The sequence below is a fragment of the Gouania willdenowi genome, chromosome 8, assembly GCF_900634775.1.
Source record: "Gouania willdenowi chromosome 8, fGouWil2.1, whole genome shotgun sequence".
Classification (NCBI taxonomy): domain Eukaryota; kingdom Metazoa; phylum Chordata; class Actinopteri; order Blenniiformes; family Gobiesocidae; genus Gouania; species Gouania willdenowi.
The window spans coordinates 30623983-30646508 of NC_041051.1; the positions used below are offsets into that span (position 1 = coordinate 30623983).

At 37.6% G+C, this 22526-nt stretch overlaps 2 protein-coding genes across 2 annotated transcripts in view; both read right to left on the bottom strand.

Annotated features, from left to right (window-relative positions):
* Window positions 1-578: 578 nt before the first annotated feature.
* Window positions 579-11371, bottom strand: LOC114467821 (amine sulfotransferase-like). The gene is made up of 6 exons (XM_028454279.1): window positions 11176-11371; window positions 8916-9118; window positions 5897-6023; window positions 4404-4498; window positions 4162-4333; window positions 579-932 (listed from the first exon to the last, which is right to left on the bottom strand). Exons 1-6 carry the CDS (start codon window positions 11315-11317, stop codon window positions 823-825), a joined length of 849 nt encoding a protein of 282 aa, XP_028310080.1. The 5' UTR covers window positions 11318-11371; the 3' UTR covers window positions 579-822.
* Window positions 11372-14236: 2865 nt separating this feature from the next.
* The window catches only part of LOC114467815 (amine sulfotransferase-like), a 37224-nt gene continuing 28934 nt past the window's right edge, over window positions 14237-22526 (bottom strand). The window contains exons 3-8 of the mRNA XM_028454267.1: window positions 21072-21317; window positions 19509-19714; window positions 19323-19449; window positions 16964-17058; window positions 16722-16893; window positions 14237-14679 (exon numbers count right to left, since the gene is read on the bottom strand). Of these exons, the coding sequence (XP_028310068.1) occupies window positions 14570-14679; window positions 16722-16893; window positions 16964-17058; window positions 19323-19449; window positions 19509-19714; window positions 21072-21317 (956 nt within the window). The 3' untranslated portion in view covers window positions 14237-14569. The remainder of the gene's footprint in view (window positions 14680-16721; window positions 16894-16963; window positions 17059-19322; window positions 19450-19508; window positions 19715-21071; window positions 21318-22526) is intronic.

Consider the following 22526-nt stretch of genomic DNA (forward strand, 5'->3'; position numbering starts at 1 on the left):
TCGTTGGAGGTATTTGGCCTTAGCCGCTTTCCTTGCCACCTCTTCGAGGTTGCCATTTGCTTGTGGGATTCCGAGATACTTGTAACTGTCCTCAATGTCTGCTATTGTTCTTTCTGGGAGTGAAACCCCTTCTGTGTGGACTACCTTCCCTCTCTTAGTCACCATCCGACCACACTTCTCTGGTCCGAATGACATCCCAATGTCTGCGCTGTAGATCCGGGTGGTATGGATCAGTGAGTCTATGTCTTGCTATATATATATATATATATATATATATCCAGTACACAGTAGAATTTTTGACTGTTGTCTGTTGATTGGCTAAAAAGATTTCTGAGCTTTGAGGGCATTTGAAACAAGAGATGCAAAGAATGGATTTTTAACTTATTTATGTGTACTTTTGGTTCCTTCAAAATGAAAAGTTAAGTTGTGTTTTATGTCCTGAGGCCGTTGAGTCTAATGACTTTTATTTTGAAGCCTGAGGCCATGTCATTTGACAAGTGATGGCGTTTCATCTGAGAAACACTGATCTAGAGCAAACGCGTCATGAACACAGAATACAGACAATCTATGACACTGAATAAAATGTGGATGTTCATCTTTTCTTTTTAATACTTAAATTTACCTTCCTCTGGAAACTTTTTTTTTGAAGAACAATGACCACAGACGGTTGTAGATCAAGTCGTCAATGCATTTTCTTCATTAAAAACCCATTTTCAGGAACTTTCATTTAAATTTCTTGATGATGGTGATTAGACTTTAAAAAGCCTGATCAGAGGCTGATTTTCTATGTGAGGTGACATTAATTTTTTTTCTGCTTCTGAATCATTCCCAGATGAAGTTTAAAGACAGATCTCCAAGTTTCTCCTGCAGGAGTCGGTCGACTCTCTCGCTCTGCTCAGCGGTGAATAAATTCTTCCAGTCTCCGATCTGACCTGAAATACAGAGGTGAAAGTAATTGATTACAAGTACTTGCGTGACTGTACTTTTTAGTATATTTCTAAATCAGTAATTTTACTCATACTTAAGTGCGTTTTAAAGGAAGTAACGTATTTGTTATGTAGAGAGTTGAAATCAGTTGACAAGTTAATCAGGAACAATTTGAACTAGGAGACTAAAACTGGAAAAAACAGAAATCCCTTTTATTTATTTCTCTCCAGTTTACCTTTATTTTACAGCAGTTTTTGTTTCTATGTAGCTATTTTACATCCATCTATGTAGCTATTTAAACTGTGTGCCCCCTGGGCATAGAGTAGGGTTTGTGCACAGTGTCTCTCCTATTCTTGCCACAGCATATCACCACACGTTGAGACACCAGAAAAACATCAAGTTGCCTTTCGGTTGTCGGAGGTAACAAATTTGGTGGCTCGTCCGGGATTAGCGCCTACTGCTGGTCTGGTGCTAATCATCCATGAACCGTGGGATCCTGATTTCCTGTTTCCTGAGCCAATGACCTAAGTGACAGACTTCAGGTATCCAGAGATGGCCATTCTACATAAGCTACAGTGGGAAATCCCGCAAGAGCTTCATCAGCTGATAAGAGCTGCCAACAGAGAAGTTTTCTACAATCTTGCAGTAGCTTACTAAGATGAAATGGAATAAGATTTGCCAGGTGACGACTCGACTGAAGTGGAACTTTTTGACTTCATTGTTGACTATCTGTGAAGTAAACAATTGAAGAGTCTTGAGGACCAAGGGATGTCGCTCCTGCTCATGCTTCGTGACCTCATTAATGAACTGCAATCGACCCAGAGAGCTGGAAGGCCTAGTCAAGCATCTGATGAAGCAGCAACAGCAAACATGTCAGAGACTGGACCCACAGTAGCAGCAACTGAAATGATCCCAGCATGTACTCCAGTGGTAGCTGACTAGGTAACTGGTTTGGTAAAACTGAACAATGTTGCTGCCTTGTTGCCACGTAGAGAATTTAAAATTCAGGGTGGTCAGATCTCAGATTCTGATTCTGATTTGAGTTTTAGCAATCTTATCAAACAAATCGATGAAGGTCTTGTTGAAGGTTTTACAGAGGCTGAGATTATTCGAACAGCGCTAAAAAATAATCAAACCTGCCACCCTTAAAGACATGCTTGTTTTACGAAAGATAGCCTATCTGTAGCAGAGTTTTTTCTAAGGGCTCACCTTAGGGATAAGAGCAGCACAAAATTAATCCAGGAGCTCAGCAACGCAAAACAATATGATAAAGAAAGTCCACAACTATTCCTGTACACATTAAAGGGGTTAGAACAACGAGTAAAGTTTGCTTCTAAACAAAGCACTGGCTTTCAATACGATAGCAAACTCGTACAGGGATTTTTTTCCAAATTCAATTTATCAAGGTATGAATGAAAAATGCTCATACATGAGATGAGATCTTAAACACTATATCTCAAACCTGAGTGTTACTGATGACTTCAAACTAGATATAATAACAAGGTCGCTAAGTGAGGACACAGAGAGACAACACAGGTTAGGACAGACACAAAAACAAAAAGCAGTTAGCGTCAATACGGCGCAGCAAGATCGAGGCAGACAAGACAGTACAATTGCAGACAGAGGTTCAAGTAATCGTACTGCCATAATGGAGCTGACGGCACAAGTGTCATCCCTGACAAAAAGTCTGGAAAAGGCTCTACAACCTGTAGTTAACGCAGCAACAGAAAACACACGTACCCCTACTTCACTCCCAAACCAGCCTGCCAAGCTCGAAGTTAAGGGGAAATGCCGTCAATGTATTTCTGATGGAAATGACAGCTGCACACACTGTTTCCGCTGTTGAAAAGTGGGACACAGAGCAATTGGTTGCTTAAAGAAGAACAATCCACAGGGAAACTGGACAAGGTCACTGGGGAGGGACCACCAGTGACCAGGAAGAATGTTGAGTCCCCCATAACAGTAAAGCTACATCCTAAAGTGAAAACTCCATCCTCTGCCAAACCTTTTAAACAGAACAACGTGCCAAAAAGAAAGCATGTTGCACAGCTGATTGGTGGCAGGTGAATGATAACTTGTCAGTTAGATGGGGAAAAACTTGAGATGTTATTGGGCAGTAGGACACAGGTCAGCATAGTGCAAAATGCCTTACCAAATGTAACCATCCAACTACTCGAAAGCCTCCTGCCAAACCGCTCACTTAAAGTCACTGCTGCTAATGGGACGGATGTACCATTTGATGAGTGGATAGAAGCTCTTCTCAAGATTACCAGTAACAAACATGGCTCAGTCTCTCTCTTTGTCCCAATGTTAGTAAGTCAGGAAATCCTGAGCAGCCCACTACAAGGCTTCAATGTTATACAAGAGATAATCATGGAAAACAGTGATCAAACGGGGGATATTAGCCGGGTCGACTTGCTGTCAGAGGCCTTAAAAATCTGTAAGAGCAACATTGAAAGTCTTCTTTCTGTCATCCACACAATAGTGGTGAAAGTTGGAAAGAAAGGGCTCATTGTGCACAGCAACCAAATGTGTGACATCAAAATCCACACAAGAGGCACTGTTCCTGTCCAGAGCACCTATAACTCAATTCCACGGCCGTTATTTAAAGAGGTAAAGGACTATATCCAAAACCTTTTAGATAGGAGGTGGATCAGCAAGTCAGAGTCAGCCTATTCCTCACCAGTGGTGTGTGTGCACAGAAAAGACAGCCGCCTGCGCACGTGTGTTGATTTCCACAAGCTCAACCACAAGACCATCCCTGATCGCCACCCACTGCCATGGATTCAGGATCTGTTGGACAGTCTTGCAGGCAACTCATGGTTCTCCATCTTGGATCAAGGGAGTGCGTATCATCAAGGTTTTGTGAGCGAGGAATCAAGACCCTTAACAGCATTTAGCACACCCTGGGGGATTTACAAATGGGTTAGAATACTCTTTGGGCTTACAAATGCACCCACTGCATTCCAGAGGTGCATGGAAGGAGTATTGGAGGGTATCCTAGATGAGTGCTGTGTGCCATGTTTGAATGATGTTCTCTGTTATTGTTACTTAGTCTCTTCCTTTTTAAGTGTATACCTGAGATGTTCACTGTATGGAAGGGATCTGTAGCAAGATTTATTACCAAAAACAAATGTGGAGGGAGAAAGTAACTAGTAACTTTTACTTTAAGTACTATTTAATTAAGCTGCTTTTTACTTGCTCTTGAATATTTTATGTTTTTTTATTTTATACCTTTACGCATGAAGTTTCCCCGAACCTTGTCCTTTGGTATGAACTCATAGTTGGCTTTTGGGTCTTTCTTCATGTTCTTAAACGTGGCTTTTTCCACCACTTTCTGAATATCGGCTTCACTCAGATTCTTTCCTAAGAAGCTGCAGATCTTCCTCACCGCTCCCGTTAAATCCTGAAACCAAAGAGATAAGAACTAACTCAGAGAAGCTCAAAGTGACAGAAACCAGAGCCGAGACTCTTACCAAGATCATGTCCTCGTAGGTGAGATAGAGGATGTTGCACTGGTCCTTCACAGAGAGCCAAGCCCTGATGTGGTCAAACCAGGACGAGCCCCCGACTGGAAGATTAATCATTTCCCATCAAATTAAGAGTTTGCTTTAGTAAGAGACGTCTGATAGATCATTTCTGATACTATTTGATATGATATATATCACACAGTAGGTCCAAATGTATAGACACACATTTTTTAGGGGCTACCGGACTCAAAACACTTCTCACTTCGTTCCTGTTGTTGTTGTGTACACTAGTCGCTACTCCTCTGTTATTCATGAACTGATCGGGCTGAAATTTTGGTAGATGTCTCGGAGCCCGATTTTAGATTTGGGGCCCAGGGGGGCTCCAAAAGGAAAAAAAAACTGAAAGTTGATTTCTCATTTATTTGCAAGTCAAATATTACGATGGTTGGTGGTACTGAATCATTGGCACATACTAATTTTTAAATAGAGCCCATTACCTCGTGTCACGGGGGCCCCTGGGGGCCCCATTTTTCAAATGACTACTGCTCCGTTAGTTCGCGTCAGATCAGAATGCAGTTTCAAATATGAATACTTCATGAATGATTATGATGAGATGCTCACAGCCCTTTTTAGGCAATTTCCATCAATTTCTCATTTTTTCGTGAGTGAAATATTGCGACAGTTGGTGGCACCAAATCATTGACATATGCCAATATATGAATTGGGTCCAATACTTTGTATGTGCCACAGGGGTGCCAGGGGGCCCCATTTTTCAAATGACAACTCCTCCGTTAATGCTCTTTGAATCGGGCTGTAATTTGACCTGGATATTCTATGAGCCGATCTGAAAAGCCTCTCTGAGACCTTTTTGAAAGGGGGGCAATGGAACATAGTCGTGTGAAATATCGTTTCAAAGGCAATTCAACGTAGTTTACGATTATACGTCGCACAATTTCATTTGTTTTACTCATTGGAACCGAGTCATTTCTCTGAATTCTCTGGAATGTGGTACGTGCCATTTGGCGTGGAGACGTTTCGCGGGCCCGGTTGTAGTTCATCAGAACTTGTTTTAAACAAAATCTTGATTACATTTGCAATTGTAATCCGATCCGATGAAATTCAGTGTGGAAATTGAAGAATTAACCCGATATAACTGAGTCATTTAATAAAGATCGGGCAATTCCAAAACGAGATATGAATAATTGAGATTTTGCAATTATTGAGCAATAGGGATTTTTGATGCAGAATCAGTATTTTGATCCCAAATTTTCCTTGTCATAAGGTCTAGAATTTGGTCAAAATCCTAAAAGTATTGCTAACAAATAACACACAAAACAACAAAAGAATAACAAAACACTAAATGAGAAACCAAAAAAAATACAAAATGATGACAAAAACACAGGAAACAACAACTAAACACTAACACGTCAATCTTAAAGTCATAGGGCGTGAGTCAGATGAACCTCTCAATGTGTTGGGGTCAAAGTGGATCATCTCACCGTTTCCAGAGAGATATTGTTCAAAGAACTGCTCGAAGCTTTCTGGAGTATCGAATTTGCAGCATTCTCTGCTGAAGTGGAAGTAGGACACCATGTTGTCCTTTGGATTCCTCATCACGTAGATGATCTGTGGAGGAGGAAACGTGAGAATCAATTTTTTTTATTCTTAATTTATTTTTGCCACGTTTCATCCAAATAAGCTTCCTTTTGCCCAATAAACAACACTTGTTTCCTTTTTTCCTCAACATTTTGTCTCTTTTTGTTCCACATTTTTTCCCTTTTTCACTATTATTTGCCACATTTTGCTCATTTAAACTACTTTTTGCCATTACATACCATCTGTTTTCTCTTTTTGTCAATTTTTTGCCACTCTTGACTGATTTTGGCCCATTTTAGTCACTTTTTACGCCACGTTTTTGCATCTTTTGGATTTTTTTTTGCCACCTGTTACTAATTTTTTGTCACTTTACTTACACTTCAGTCATCACTGTTAATTTTTTGTTTATCATTTCTTGAAATGGCTGGCTGTGATTGGCCTATCATTCTGACTGGACCAATACATTTTCAACAGTGAATCCCTCTGTAAAAAGTGAGGGGGATGAATTTTTGTTTTTATGAAAGTGCAGGTGTTACACCCCCACTGGTGAGACGCGCATGCACGCAGCATCACAAGCATGTGATTGTATCTGATCTGAGGTCACATGATCAACATTCATGTCAGCATTTAGGATAATGACCAATCTGAGCACTTTTTTGTTTTGTTTTTGGAGTCATTGCACCTATAGACCCTTGTAACTGACGTCACGGCACATCGACCCAGCGCCATCTTAGAAGATGACGGCCCTATACGGATGCATCTGCGTGGGTGTGTTTACTTGAATAATAGTGTTATTTTTTGACTTATTGAAAGCAGCCCATGTGCTTAACAATTGTCGAAGGTCGTCTCCGTTTGGCCTTAATATGTTGGAGGCCACTGATAATGTTGACACTCTACCAGAAGCTGAGAGAAGTCGGTAGAAGGAGTAACTGGGTCTGATCGGTGGGAATGACCCCTACAACATTCCTGTTGACAAATGGAATGAAGATATCTCTTATTTCCCAGGAGTGACTCAAGGTACTTGCTGACAGCAGTCCTCTTTTCCTAGTTACCAAAGACAATAACCTCCATCTTGTCATGATTTAGTTGAAGGAAGTTGTCACTCATTCAGCAGTTTACTTTTTCTAAGGAGTCACACAACACCTCTATGGGACCATAGTCATCTGTGATAGATATAGTTGTGTGCCATCTGCGTAGCTCTGAAAAATTTGTCCTAAAGGAAGCATATAAAGGCTAAACAGAAGAGGTCCAAGAACAGAGCACTGAGGAACCCCACAGAACATTGGTAATCTGTCAGATTGAAAGTTTCCAATGCTTAGAAAATAATGTTCCCTCCTTCAAGTAGAACTAATCCATTGCATTTCTTTTCCTTTAAGTCCAACACATGTTTGCAATCTGTGCAACAAAATTATATGGTCTACAGTGTCAAATGCAGCACTTAGATTCAATAGAATAAGAACAGATACTTTTCCTGAATCAGTGTTCAACCTTATGTCATTGATCACTTTGATAAGAGCAGTTTCTGTGCTGTGATGAAAACGAAAACCTGACTGAAATGTATCAAATGTTTTGTTGAATGTTAAGAATTGACTCAGGTTGAAGACCATCTTCTCAATGATCTTGGCCATGAATGGAAGGTTGCTGATTGATCTATAGTTAGCCAGTATATATTTTTTAACAGAGGTTTCACAGCAGCTGCTTTCAGGGATTTTGGTACGGTGCCTGATTGGAATAACAGTTTTAAAGAAGTTTGAGGGTTTTGTGTCAAGGCAACACGTTGATGGATTCAGCTGTTGAACAGTTTCCTCTATTGTTTTTGGGTTCACTAAAATAAACTCTAACATTGTAGTTGACTTGTCCCTCAGTAATTGAAGCTGTTCAAGCTTTTTGTGATTTTGCTGGTTTGTTCTGATGTTTGACCTTATTGATTGTATTATTTCATTGAAATATACAGCAAATTCATTGATTTTCCAGCTGACAGTAATTCAGGGGCTATCTGATCTGGGGGGGTTGTGAGCTTTTCAATTACAGAAAACAATGTGCGAGAGTTGTTAACATTTTTAGCAATAATTTCAGAAAAGTATTGCTGCCTCGCTTTGAACAAGCCGTCATTGAATTTATGTAGACTTATTTTGTACAGTTCTAGATGAATTTGGAGTTTTGTTGATCTCCATTTACGATCAGCTCTTCTACAATCAGATTTCAAATTCTGCATTATATCAGTCCTCCTCCAAGATGTTTTCTGTGTGTTTGGTTTTCTTCATTTTGATTGGAGCCACTACATCTATGACATTCCAGACTTTTGTATTAAACTCATCCAAAAGATAATCAACTTTCTCAGCACTCAAGGTTGGTGTCATTGCTATGGCTTCCATAAACTGTGCACATGTGTTGTCATTCATGTACTTTTTCTTTAAACACACAGAAGTAGGGGGAACAGATGTTACATTCTCTAAGTCAAAAAAGACAGAAATTATGAGATAGAGCTAAGAACAGAACTCTTGAATCACCCTTCAGTAGGAATGACATATATTCAAAGGAGATAAAATCATTAAACGTTATTTCTTTGCACTAAAATATTGATTTAAAAATGGCAACAACTCCACCACCTTTCCTGCAAGTCCGACACTTATTGAAATAAATAAAGTTTTGTGTTGCACTTTCATTGAGAATAGTATTACTGATACCATCATTCAACCACGTTTCATTAAGAAATAAAAAGTCCAAGTGATGTGTCAAAATAATATCATTAATTAGCAGTGATTTGTTAACAAGAGATCTAACATTAGGAAGAGATAATTTTAAAGACTTTACTGGAGACACTGGTGGACTCTTTGGATGACATGTTATAGTAGTCAAGTTTTTATCTCTATTAAGCTTTTTATTTTTCTTTAATTTAACAATTTTACAATTTTTATTTACCTTGGCCTTTTTGTCCTTCAGCGCTAGAGGCATTAGGGTTGGAGGGAGATGTGAGCACAGGAGTCGTGGAGAAGGTCGTAGGGGGTAGTCTTGGCCTTCGCTGAACTCCAACCACGGCATCTGCTCGGAGTTGTTGGAGTATTCTGGTAAACCTCCGCTCAGCTCATAGATAGAAATAATGATCTGTTGAGTCCAAATGGTTCCTGTGGAGGAGGAGGGTTGGGCTCAATTACATTCATGTCTTCAATTATTTATGTTCAATTACAACTCAGTTACGATTATGGTAACCGACAATCTTTTTTCAATTACTCAAAATCACAGAGCCTTTAATAAATAACTCCATAAATTACAGTATATCCTTCCTTGTGTTAGCTTTCTGTTAGCATCTCTAATGATAACAGGTCAGTTTGATCCATGTCTTAAATCAGCAGTAAAATACATTAAAAGAGTCATTTTGTATATTTTCATCTTGTTTGCTAGCATTTTGAATGTTTTTGGGTGTCACTTTGTGTTTTTCTATTGTCATTTTATGCTTTTGAAAACATTTTGTACAATTTTATCTCATTTGTAGTTTTGTGTATTTGTTGTCCTATTGTGTATTTTAGTTGTCTTTTTGTGTAAGTCTTTTTCTCATTGTATGTAATTATAAAGTCACTATATACTGTAAATATTTTTTCTGATATAGTTTGCTTTAGTTTTGTGTAATCTATGTTTTTTGTGTGTTTTTGGAATCTTTTTTGATGAAATGGGTGTCATTTTTGTGCTTTTCTATTGTCATATTGTGCTTTTGAAGTCATTTTTCATATTTTTCTCTCTGTCATATTGTGTATTTTGGTTATCTTTTTGTATAAGTTTTTCTCTCATTTTATGTATTTTTAAAGTCACACTTTTTTCTCTCTTGTTTGCTTTAGTTTTGTGTAATTTATTTTGTGTGTTTTTTAGTCATTTTGTGTGTTTTTGGAGTCATTTTTGGTGATATCCTAATGTCATTTTGTGCTATAAATAGGGATGTAACGATTCACTCAACTCCCGATACGATTCGATTCACGATAGTGGGTTCACGATAAGATTCTCTCACAATTTATTTTACAAAATGGGACTGTAAACAAATTTTTTTGGGGGGAAAAAAACTAGAAAATACTGTATTATTTTCGTTTTATATTTCATTGTCAAAAGAATCCCTTGATAAACTATTCAAAACAATGCAATTTAACTAAAAATAAATCTTGAATGAAATAAATAAAGGAATAATACAAATGAAAATGAAGCCTATTAATTTAAATTCTGGTTCTATAATAAACAATGCAAAACTGCATAATAGTTCTTTTTCTTTTTAAAAGTGCAACTGAAAATGTATTTTGTGCCTTAACAATTGGACTTTAAAAAAAAAAACCGTGATACACTGATTTACGTCATATTTGTTTGAACCAGCAGAGGGCGCTGGTAACACAGTGGTCGGTTGGCATGCAGAAATTCTTGCAGTGAAGAAGAGAAGCTATGCTAGCAGACAGAGCTAACAGAAAAACGTTACTTTTACAGATATTCAAGTAATATTACAGATATTCTTTCGGTGCTAAAGGGGCAATGAATCATTTATTAACATATTTAAGAGTAGAAGGCGGCCAGAAAGAAAGTATTAGCAGACTCCACCCACCGCCTACACTTGTGGATAACGCCCTCTGGTGGTTAAAAAACGTACTGCGATTCAATTTTCAGAAAATCAATATCAACCGTGATACCTATGAATCGACTTTTAACTGCCTTACGATTCATCGTTACATTCCTAGCTATAAATGTCTTTTTTTTTTACATTTTTCTTTTGTTTGCTGTAGTTTTGTGTATTTTGGTGGTCTTTTTTCTCTCATGTTATGTATTTTAAAATGAAGAAAAACACAAAAACAAAATAGATTTTTTTAGATTCAGTTGGAAGAAAACAATGAGAGCTCACATGAATAAGAGATTTTTCAACAAATCTATAAAATTTAGAATGTATAAAACTTTTCACAAGTAGTTACATAGTTTTCTAAGCAAAATGTTGCCGTCGGACAAAAGGGTTGGGGTTCTTGAGTCTAAAAAGATTGAGAACCATTGCCTTAAATCTTAGGAAAATACATGAAATCATTATTTTGTGCTGTTTGTTTGATTGTATAAAGGATGAAGAATGGGGTGTTTAACGATGATGAAAATACAGATTTCATCAGTTTAATGGGAGTTGAATCAGCATCTGTACTGTCATTCCAGAGCAAACAGACACACTGACCTGACTTCAGATAAGTGACCAGGAACACGTCGCTGTCTCGGATCTCAAAGCTCTGCAGGGAGTCGATGTACTCGGCCGTCGTCATATCAACGGGAAAGTTGAAGTTTTTGTACCTGCAGATGTTTTCAGTGATCTGCTCCATGTTTGCTGAGAGTGAAAGTGTCTCAGCTGGACTACTGTGAACTTTGAACCTGAATCATTGCCCGCCTGTATCATTAAACCCAGGTAAAAAAAAACCAAGTGCTGACCCTAAGCAATTTTGCACCCTGGGCACAAGTTTGAATCTGAATATTTTTGTCCATTTCTTTTCTTTTCTTTTTTTTTAGTAAAAAAGAACCCAATCAAAATAGATACTGCAAAAATAACAAGTGATATAAAACAAAATATAGAAACAAAATGAATAAGGCCATGCACAAAATAAGATATTCGCCTATTGCAGTGGTTCTCAAACTCTTTTGGCTCAAGTATCCCTTTTCTCTTACTTCAGAATCCAAGTACCCACCAGTGACATGCCATCAGGGTAGGCAAGGTAGGCAATGCCTACCCAAGGGTGAATTGATATTTTGATTATTTGTTTTAATTATAATATAATTATAAATTATTTATTTTTCTATTTCCAATAGCCTACAGTACCTATAAGTTTGAAAGTGTCCGCATTTTGTGCGTTTCATCGCCCAAATGACTAAACAGCGCTATTTCCTGGAACAGCTGCACAGTCTCACTCCGCTGTAAGGCAGGAGGAGGCCACGCCCCCTCCAAAAAGCACATGGCAGCTCTGCCTCTGTTCCCATAACGTGTTTTTACGTGTTTGCGCATGCGCAGTCAGGTCCCCAAGATGACCACCATTTACGTCCATAGGCAGCTCTCTACGCTGTTTTCAGTGTCATTTAGTGTATTTTGTTATTTTTATTATTGAGTATATTTTTCTCTTAGTTTGTGTTTTTTTTTGTGTCAATTTTGTGTATTTTTTTTGTCTAATGATTCAGTATATTTTTCTCTTATGTTGTGTATTTTTGTTGTCATTTTTGTGTGTTGTTGGTATTATTTCAATTATTCTCTGTGTGTGTGTGTTTTTGGTGATATTCTATTGTGATTTTGTGCTTGAAAAGTCATTTTTTAATTTTTCTCATTTGATGTAGTTTTGTGTATTTTGGATGTCTTCTTTCTCTCATTTTTTGAAGTTGTGTGACCGTGTACTAGTTGGGGGTACAAAGGCTGGAGTGGTACGTTTTCTTGCTGAAGTTCATTACATTACGTTTTGTACATTTCTCTGTTATTTTTGTGTATTTTGTAGTGATCATGTGTATTTTTCTCTCATTTAGTGTGTGTTATATATTATATGTTTGTGTGTGATTATCTGTGTGCATGCACGTCAATGCTCCATATTTACCCTGAGGCCTTTGCCACACTTCCTGCCTGCTAGTTCAGTCATCATGACCTCAAGGTCTCACTGACCAGCAAGACTGACAAGATGGCACCTGCACACACACATCTTTCCATAACATCCTATCGAGTGATTATTTGTGATGTGTTTTGGGTGGATCTGTGGGTTGTACGTTGCTTTATAGACGCACAAATAAGCTCCTGGATCTGAAATTAGGTACCAGGTTCAGTGGAGCAAAGGAGGAGACCCTGGGCAGTAGGACAGCGTTCTCCTGGCTCCTGATAAGAGATAGAAAAAAATAGGTTTCTGCTTTCAACAGTCGAGCAACGCTTGAAGCGCCTATGATTAGTTTTAGCATCACGTCATAGTCATGCAGCTTAGCGAGAAATAAGGGAAAGCCTTAGGTCCAGCGCTTTCCATCTCCCGAATACAATATATACATATATATATATATATATATTTTTTTTTTATCGGTACAAGCGGCCCATTGTCGCTCCTATGCGGTTCTAGCATAGCCGGTGGTCGTGTAGCGTGACGGGAGGGTTCCAAGTCGGCGATACTCAAAGGTATGATTGGTCAGGAGGCAGGGCATTAGCACCCGCTAAGATCCCAGCCAGAACAAAACCTGCTCCCGACCAGGTTAGTCGTTCAGCCTAAGTTACCATGGTGATTTAGCTCTGTAAGACGCTAGCGAGCTTCGTAGGACAGCGCACACAGATTAAATCCCGGAAGTTAGCGCGATAAAAGATAATCTCGCTTTGTAGCATACCCCCTTAGTGAATAATGAATATGAATTAATAAACAATAAATGATTGGCATCAATAAGATTAATCAGTTATTGATTCAGCTATCAACAGAAAAACAACCCAATAAAGAAGCTTTTATAGCTTAGCGTGTTAACAGGTAATTAACAGCGTCTGCAGAAATACATGTTTAAGTTAAACACGTCAAACCAAAACAAACTGACCGTTGGTACATTGACTCCTAATAAATGACTTTTATCATCATGTAAGTGCTTTACACAATGTATCTCATTCACACACCCACGAGAGTAATTGTAAAATGTTTAGAGTTGTGTTGTAAAGCAACCAGTATAAATTAAAGGTTGGTGGGAGGATTCAGTTCAAGGATGGGCAACGTTAATCATATGTAATTTTATCTGATCCAAGAGTCACATGATCAACATTTATATCAGCATTTAGAGTAATAAACAATCTGAGCAACAACACGGTACAAAACAAAAAGTTTCTGTGTTTATTTTTTTTTACATTTTCCTGTCATTTTTATGTGTTTTTGTCGTTGTTTTGTGGCTTTTTTGAGTCAAACTGTGTATTTTTCCTGATTTTTAATGGGATTTTAGGGTGTTTTTTTTAGTTGTAGTTTTTGTGCTGTTGTTGTTTTTTGTGTATTATTCGAGTGATTTGTATTTGTTGTTGTTTTTTGGATTTTTCTTGTTGTTTTTGTGCAGGTTTTTTTTCTTTCTTAGTTTTGCATATTTTTGGAGTCATGTTGTGTATTATTGTTGTTTTGTGTTTTTGTCATTTTACACATTTTCCAAATATTGCCATTCTCTAATCCAAAAACCATCTGTAATACACTTCAGCAGATATCATAGATATTTTCAGTTGAAATAAAAACTCAATGAAACTTTTCTTTCTTTCTAAAGAACTTCTTGAATTAGTTTTTGACGCCCGTGAATCCTGATGTAAATCACTGTAAAGTTTAGTCTGAGGTGTCTCATGTCCGTCCTTCGGACAGTTCAATGCAGCTCGTCTGCTTGACTGTTCACTGTCACATAAATGCAGTAGTCTTTACTTATCAAAACAATGTCATAGAAAAAAAAAATCTAAATTCTTGGAAGAAAATACAAAATTCTCCACAAATTACAATAAAACTTGTTAGAAAAACGTCTGCAATGCTTGATATTTGTGATTTATCACAACACATGTCTCTCAGCCTAAATGAGTACAAACTGGGATGTGAACTAAAAAGAGTTTAAACATTCCTGAATCATTCCCAGATGAAGTTCACAGACAGATCTCCAAGTTTCTCCTGCAGCTCTCGGTCGACTCGCTCGCTCTGCTCAGCGTTAAAGAAGTTCTTCCAATCTCCAATCTGACCTGAGAGGAAAACCAAAAGCTTTAAATCTGTTCTCCACTAATCCATGTACCCTTCGTTCCTTGGTTATTCCATTTTAAAACCAAATCAAAACAACAAATAAACCATGTGGTTATTTTTTTTTTTTACTGACTTAAAACCAAAACAGAAAAATCAAAACCAGACAGGCAGCGTTTTTCTGTTTTAAAACTAAATCTTGTTCTGTTTGTTTGATATTAAAGGAAAACTATGGACGAGAGCTTCATGTTTTAAGCTCAGCCACAGCAGGCAAAAAAGGAGCAACGCATAAGTCACATTACTGATAAACTGGTGAATTGAAATGCTATTAATAACTAAATAAATACATTTTTAAAAAGTATGTTACTAAAAGCCTGCACAGAATATGTGATTAAAGGAACTATAGGTGGTGTAATGAATCTACTGGTGCTCCTCGTTTCTTGTGATCAACTTACGTCTGTGTTGGTTAGTGGTTAATGGAATTATAAAGTGCAAAATAAATGTTTTTACTGCCCTCACAAAAGCTGTAATTGTGTTTGGCAAAGTGTCAAATTGTAAAAGTTGTAACGACTTCTGTTCTTCACACCAGCCTCACAGTCAATAGTCGGTCACCAGTTTATTTGGATACTAGTTGGTCTGTAACACCATAAAAGAAAATATAAACATGAGCAGCTTTTTACGTGCTGAGATATCCACTGACTGCATGAAAATCAGGAGGGAAACCAGGTAAAGGTGACTTCAGTTCTGTTTCAAATTACCCTGTAAATATCCAAATATCTCACTAACAGAACAATATATATATATATATATATATATATATATATATATATATATATATTTTAAACAGAATAAATGCTGCTTATCTCGTTTATTTGATTTGGTTCTAAAACAGAATAACCAAAGAACGAAGGGATTCAGATAAGCAGCGTTTTTCTGTTTTAAAATTAAAATAATAATGGTGAAATATTGTTCTGTTTACGAGATATTTGGATATTAACGGGGAAATTAGAGCAAGACCTTAATCACATCACATTCTGTCAGAGCGAACAGAACCAGAACTAAGTCAACTGCACCTGGTTTCCCTTCCCAGGTTCTGGACCAGGTCTCCTCACATAATAGAACTCTTTAGGATTTATTTCAGCATTTTTTTTCTGGTCCTGCTCCTGTTTTCATGCAGTCTGTGGATGTTTGAGCTCGTAAAAAGCTGCTCAAGTTTAAGTTTTGTTTTATGGTGTTACGGTCCAAATAGTATCCAAATAAACCGGTGACTGACTATCGACTGTGGGGCTGGTGTGAAGAACAATAACTGTAAAAACTTCTACCAGTTGACACTTTTGCAAAAACAATTGCACAGATATTTATTTTGGGTGTTTCAATACCGCTAGATCACCAGTAAATTAATTACACCACATCTGGTTCCTTTAATAACAACATGTGCATGCTTTTTGTAACATCCATTTTATTTATGCATCAATAACATTTCCATTCACCAGTTCTTATGCATTTCTCCTTTTTTCGTCCAGGAGTAGAAGTCCGCCCCCCTGTGTGTCCCCTCTGTCTATGACATTAAAACATGAAGCTCTCGTCCATAGTTTTGATGTAAATATCCAAATATCAAAGAAACAGAACCACATTGAATTTTAAAGGATTTTTGGGCTCTAGTGGCCTTTATATGACAGTTGCTTGACAGGAAGGGGGTTGGAGAGAGCAGGGAATGACACGCAGGAAAGGGTCCCAGGCCGGGAATCGAACCTGGACCCGCTGCAGGTGAGGAACTATAGCCTCCGTACATGGGGCGGGCGCTCAACCCACTGAGCTACACACCACCCCAAACACATTGAATTTTTAACAGAAAAATGCTGCTTGTCTGGTTTTTTTATTTTTATGTTTTGGTTATAAGTCCATAAAACAAAATAACCACACTATTTATTTGTTATTTTGATTTGGTTTTAAAACATAATCACCAAAGAACGAACAGCACATAGATTCTGTTCCTGCTCAGACTCTGCAGTTGGACTGTTTTTTGTTTCCTTTTATTTCTTTATACCTTTACGCATGAAGTTTCCCTGAATCTTCTCTTCTGGTAAAAACTCATAGTTGGCTTTTGGGTCTTTCTTCATGTTCTTAAACGTGGCTTTTTCCACCACTTTCTGAATATCAGCTTCACTCAGATTCTTTCCTAAGAAGCTGCAGATCTTCCTCACCGCTCCCGTTAAATCCTGAAACCAAAGAAATAAAAACTAACTCAGAGAAGCTCAAAGTGACAGAAACCAGAGCCGAGACTCTTACCAAGATCATGTCCTCGTAGGTGAGATAGAGGATGTTGTACTGGTCCTTCACAGAGAGCCACGCCCTGATGTGGTCGAACCAGGACGAGCCCCCGACTGGAAGGACATGTTGATACTTTTACGCAAAACACATAGAAATGCAGCCAATAGGAGTCAAGAAAAGCAAGTGAGGTGTATTGACTGCTTCATATGATATTAATTTTATGCAATCTACCTTTTTCAAATAAATTTGAGTGTTGGCCTTCTTCATGCTTGAACAAATGTTTTCACAATTAAACCCAGCGACCACAGAAGCCCTGCTGTTGGAATGTTGCATTGACGTGAACCTTGAAAGTTCCCTGTTCACGGGCTAGCTCTTCCTCCAACTACAGCTGTATGTCATAAATGAGTCGAACTCCGGCTTCTGTTCTTTGATATATGGGAGTTGTACCACCGTAATAAACATTTGTTGCTTGCTTTCTTTTTGTCCCAGTTAAGGGTAATTTAGTCAACATATGGTGTTTGAAAATCCTGTGAAAGATATATGCGCCTCTCTCCTTAATTTCTTCAGAGTATGATCTGACCCCCGATGCTCTCACAGGGCCTCTGTCTCTGGTTGTCCTGTTTTTTGATTCTGCTTGTTTTAATAAACTTTGTATTATTTGCAAGTCAGTTTCAATGAAGACCTTTTTTCCACACTATATCTTTTTTACCATCTACATCATCACCTGGAGGAGTCACGACACAAGAAAATAAAGATCCAACATAAACATGCAACCGTTGGTCACAACAACTCATTTGTTACTAAATTTCTTACAAAGCGACTAATATGGCAGTGCGACTTGTAGTAGTACGGTAAATGTTTTCCCAATGATTACGGTAAAAAAACAATGGTACAAAGCAGCGTTAGGAATCAGACACTTTTATTGTAATTCATGTGTTTTCTCATTGACGGTGTTGGACTTTCATTGTTTGAGAGCATCAAAGTATGAGTATATCAGTGGTTATCAAACTTTTTAGGCTCAAGTATCTCTTTCTCTTAATTCTGAATTTAAGTACCCCCTTTGTTCGACTAATACATTTTGCTTAGAAAACTATTAAAAAACATGAATTTAAAATACTCCAGTACAAGTATGAAGTATGAAGTAGCTCAAATAAATAGTCCTCAAAGTAAAAAGTTTCTAGTTAGTTTCACCCCCCACGTTTATTTTTCGGTAATAAATCTTTCCGAGGTTCCCTTACATACACTAAACATCTAAGACCTAATCTTGCACATGTGGAATCTGTATAAAATAAAAGATTTGTCAAAATGTACAATTCTTTTTTAAATAAAATAACGCAAAAAAAAAAAAAACATTATCATGCTTTAAGTATAGTGTAGGTACATTTATGAAACTCCATTCAATGCTGTTTTGGCACAGTGCATTACGTTTAATCTGATTGGTCGGCTATGATGTGATGCATTTGATTGTTGTCTGGTCATTTCATTTTTTGTAGTTTCACAATGTCTTTGATCATTTTAAAACAAAAAAATAATAATTTACTCAGTAATGATAGGATGTAGAAATGTAATGAACTACTTTCCTTTTTTTTAAAACATACTTAGAGTAACTAAACCCCTGTTTTCTCCTGACCTGCCACAAGAAGGGAAATTGAAAAAAGGCCTTTGATTATGGGCGGGGCTTCTAGAACAGTTAAGCCACTCCCAATCTATACTATACAATCTCTAATGAACAATATGCTATGCTGACTATCTACTCAATACTCAATATACCTCTATTTACTGTTTTCTCAATCCAACCTACTCACCACAGATTGTAAAGCCCACTGGTGCTAGTTTTTATAAAAGGGGCGGGGCTAACGGTGCTTGTTTGTGACGCAAGATGGTCCCAAAACATCACATAATCTCGTTATCAGCCAATAGCAAAAGTCAATTGTAATAGCCTGTTTTAAACCCATAGAGGGCAGTCACTCTGACATTTAACAAAAATACTACGTATGACAAATTGAAATAGTTTGACTAAAATGTTGAGACTTGGACCAGAATCAATCAACAGAACTACTTCATAAACAAATACATTAGTATTCAGCAGAAAAAAGTGGTTTTGGGTTTTAGTTACTCTTGAAGTACAAGTAAAATTACTGAGAAAGAAATATACACAAAAAAGAACGAGTAACAATAAAAGCTACTCAATTACAGTAAATCATTACTGTCACCTCTGCATATAACCAATCGGAGTGCATGCATTTCCTCTGACATCCTACCACTTAATATCGATATCAGCTGCAGAGGTTACTAATGGTGTGCAATAAGTCCTTTTTTATGCAAAGATTACTCGTTGGTGTCCAGTGTAACTAAGCAAAGTGTTGACGTGTCTCACCATCTCCTTTCAGGTACTGATCAAGAAATTGCTCAAAGTTCTTTGGAGTCTCCAAGTCTGTCATTTCACTGCTGAAGTTATAGTACGAGACGATGTTGTCCTTGGGATTCCTCATCACGTAGATGACCTGAGACACACAAACTGAACTCTGAGCTTTGGATCTTCGTTACCGTGATGACGCCTCACCTTGGCCTTCCCGTCCTTCAGTCCTGGCGGCAGGAGCATCGGGGTGAGGTGTGAGGCGAAGAGTCGTGGCGACGGTCGCAGGCTGTAGTCGGCGCGGCCCTCAGTGTACTCCAGCCATGGCATCTGCTCCAGGTTGTTCTGGTACTGGTTCAGACCGCCGTCGAGTTCGCACACAGAGATGACGACCTGCTGAGTCCAGATCGTTCCTGTTTGGGAAGAAGATTCAAAGACATCCATTTTTTACTGCTCCTGCTTTTGTCCGATTACCAGTAAAAGTACCTCACACATTGGTTTGTAAGTTAGTTGTTTTTGTACTTTGTTACTGAACTTGTTCAGGCTGGGCAGTGGATGTTATCTACAGTTGAACTGTTTTTAAATAATAAATAATTTATGTTGAAATTCCAATCAAAACACTTCCCATTGGGTCACTGATTGTTCTTTCTCCTTGGAAATCTTTTGGGTTGCCTTATGTGTTGACACCTGCAAAAACTGGGAGCATCATTTTATTTCTAGTCTTACTTTAGTCCTCATTCACCTGACAAATAAAAATGTTGTTTTCAGATATTGTATATACGTACAATTCATTTCAAAAACCAATTTGTTAAGAGTTTAGATTTTTGCATGTTCTGCTTTGATAGTTGCAGACACCTTATATTTTGTCTGTCAAATGTATTCAAAAGCAACTAAAACTTAAGAGAGAATGTTCTATAACTGTTCAACCTTGTCTCAGTCTAGACCTTGTCTTGTCTTGTCTCATCTTGTCTTGGCCTCTACTTGTCTCAGTCTCATTTTTTCTTGGTATCGTCTTGTCTCGACTTGTCTCTGTCTCGTCCTGTCTCATTTTGACTTGGTCCCAGTCTTGTCTTGTCTTGGTCTCATCTTGTCTCAGCATTGTGTTGTCTCGACGTGTCTCTGTCACATCTTGTCTCGTCTTGTCTCTGTCTTGACTTGTTTCGTCTTGTCTATGTCACATCGACGGTCGCATTTTGTCTCTGTATTGTCTTGTCTCGACTTGTCTCTGTCTCATCTTGACTCGATCTCAACTCCCAAAAGCCTTGGTCCTGTCTTGGTCTTAGTGCATTTTGGCCTCGAGCTAGTCTTGGTCTTGGATACTGTGGTCTTGAACACAGCACTAACTGGAGGTTTAGAAATAAGTCTTTGAAGAGCAGCCAGGAGGAGAAAAAGCTGCTGGTCACAGAGACATACAGTGGTCCCCTTTATGTTCACGTCAGACTTTATACCTGACAGAAGAAGCTCCAACACACACCCTTGTGTTGCTACAAAAACCTCAATGAAGAGATAAATCCCAGACATCAGGTGGGACTGAATGTAAAAACTAAACCGGAATCAACAACTTGACGTCACATCTGGCCTGGGATAAAACCATGCCAAAAAAGTACTTCAACTGTGTTTTTTTGTTTTTTTCTTATAAGAAACTTGTACACATCATGTTTATTGATAATACATTAAACACATGTTATGTTTTATGCATGACTAGTACAGGGACCCTTTAAGGTTTTGTGCACCAACCTAAACAGGAAGCTCCGTTTTAGATAGACTGACCTGACTTTGGGTATGTGACAATGAACACGTCGCTGTCTCTGATATCAAAGCTCTGCAGTGAGTCGATATATTCTGCTGAAGTCCAACCCACAGCAAAGTTGTAGTTTTTGTACCTGCACAGATAGTCATTGATCTGCTCCATGCTGCAGGCCGACTCCAAGCACGGGAAAATTCCCAGTCTATCTGTCAGGTGGAGCTTTGGTGGACTTTGACACGTGGGGGTGGGGGACTGGATCTTATCTTCACCTGCAGTGAGATTAAAACAAATCACAGGTTTAGTTTCTGTTTGTAGCACAAATAACAAAGTAATAAAGTTGCACAACTTTATTCCTTCACCCTTCCTAATAGCCATAAAAGAGCAAACATTTCAGTTTATCAGTGATATTAAAAGCTCTGAATCTTTCCTGTGTCCACAGAAGACATTTTGGCTTTAAATGTAAATACATTTCCTGTTTATTTAAAGGTTTTTGTGTCCTCTTGGGACTGATTTGAAAAAGTTTTTAAATAAAAGGAAAGTTGTTTTATTCATTAGAAAATGATTGGTAATAATATGGCCAAATAAACAATAATATCATCAATTTATTAATGTTTTCCTGTCATGTTGTACATTAATGTGAAAACAATGTGTATCTACAGTTCAGGAGAAAAGGAGTTAATGAATCCAAGTCGGAATCAATGCTCACGTTTCATATTATTTTATAGTGTTTCTGTTTGCCATAATAATTTCGTTATTCATTGACAATGACTTTAAAGGATTCTTATTATTGTTATTTAGAAAAAAAAGAAGGATTTGTTTTGTTTGTATCTGAAGTAGGGATGCTCAACTAATCCAATTTTTAATCGTGAATATGATTTTGGTTGCCACGATTAAATTAGCCTGATCGTCTGCATTATTTACATTTCATATTTGGGCTCTGCACTCTGTAATAGTGAATCATTTTATAATTTATTTTACTATAATTCAATTTTAAAGCTTAATTTTCCACTGTAAACTGTACACATGTTGTTTGTTTAGTGCAAAGACTTTAGAGTTTATTCAGTTTCAGCACTTCAACTGATTTTCTGTTTTTTTGCTTGTTTTAAAGACATGGAAGCAAAGACCTATAGTATAAACTACAACATCATTTTTTAGATACTGATAATCAGAGAGAAAACCAAACTAAAGGATCGATCTTTTTACTTTTTACACTGGCATCATTGAACACAGACCCCAAGTTAGTATCAGGGCCGGTCCATTACATAGGCAATATAGGCAAATGCTCGGCGTGCTGTACAGTACATCCAGTGGGCGTAAAATTGAAAAAAAAAAATAAAAAAGAAAAGGAATTAAACAACCAAAGTGCTGATAAAATTAGAATACTAAACTTGATCATATTATTAATAATTAGTTTTAATCAAATAAAAAAAAGTATTGTTTGGATTGTGAGGTTTCTTTTTTTTTTTTGTCTATTTCTA

Bases quoted from the DNA above. Each gene is read 5' to 3' on its own strand.
- LOC114467821 (XM_028454279.1), bottom strand. From the start codon at position 11,317: ATGGAGCAGATCACTGAAAACATCTGCAGGTACAAAAACTTCAACTTT. The intron at 9,119-11,175 runs GTCAGTGTGTCT...CCTCCTCCACAG, and splicing joins GGTCACTTATCTGAAGTCAG to GAACCATTTGGACTCAACAG. The intron at 6,024-8,915 runs GTAAATAAAAAT...CCTCCTCCACAG, and splicing joins TGAAGGACAAAAAGGCCAAG to ATCATCTACGTGATGAGGAA.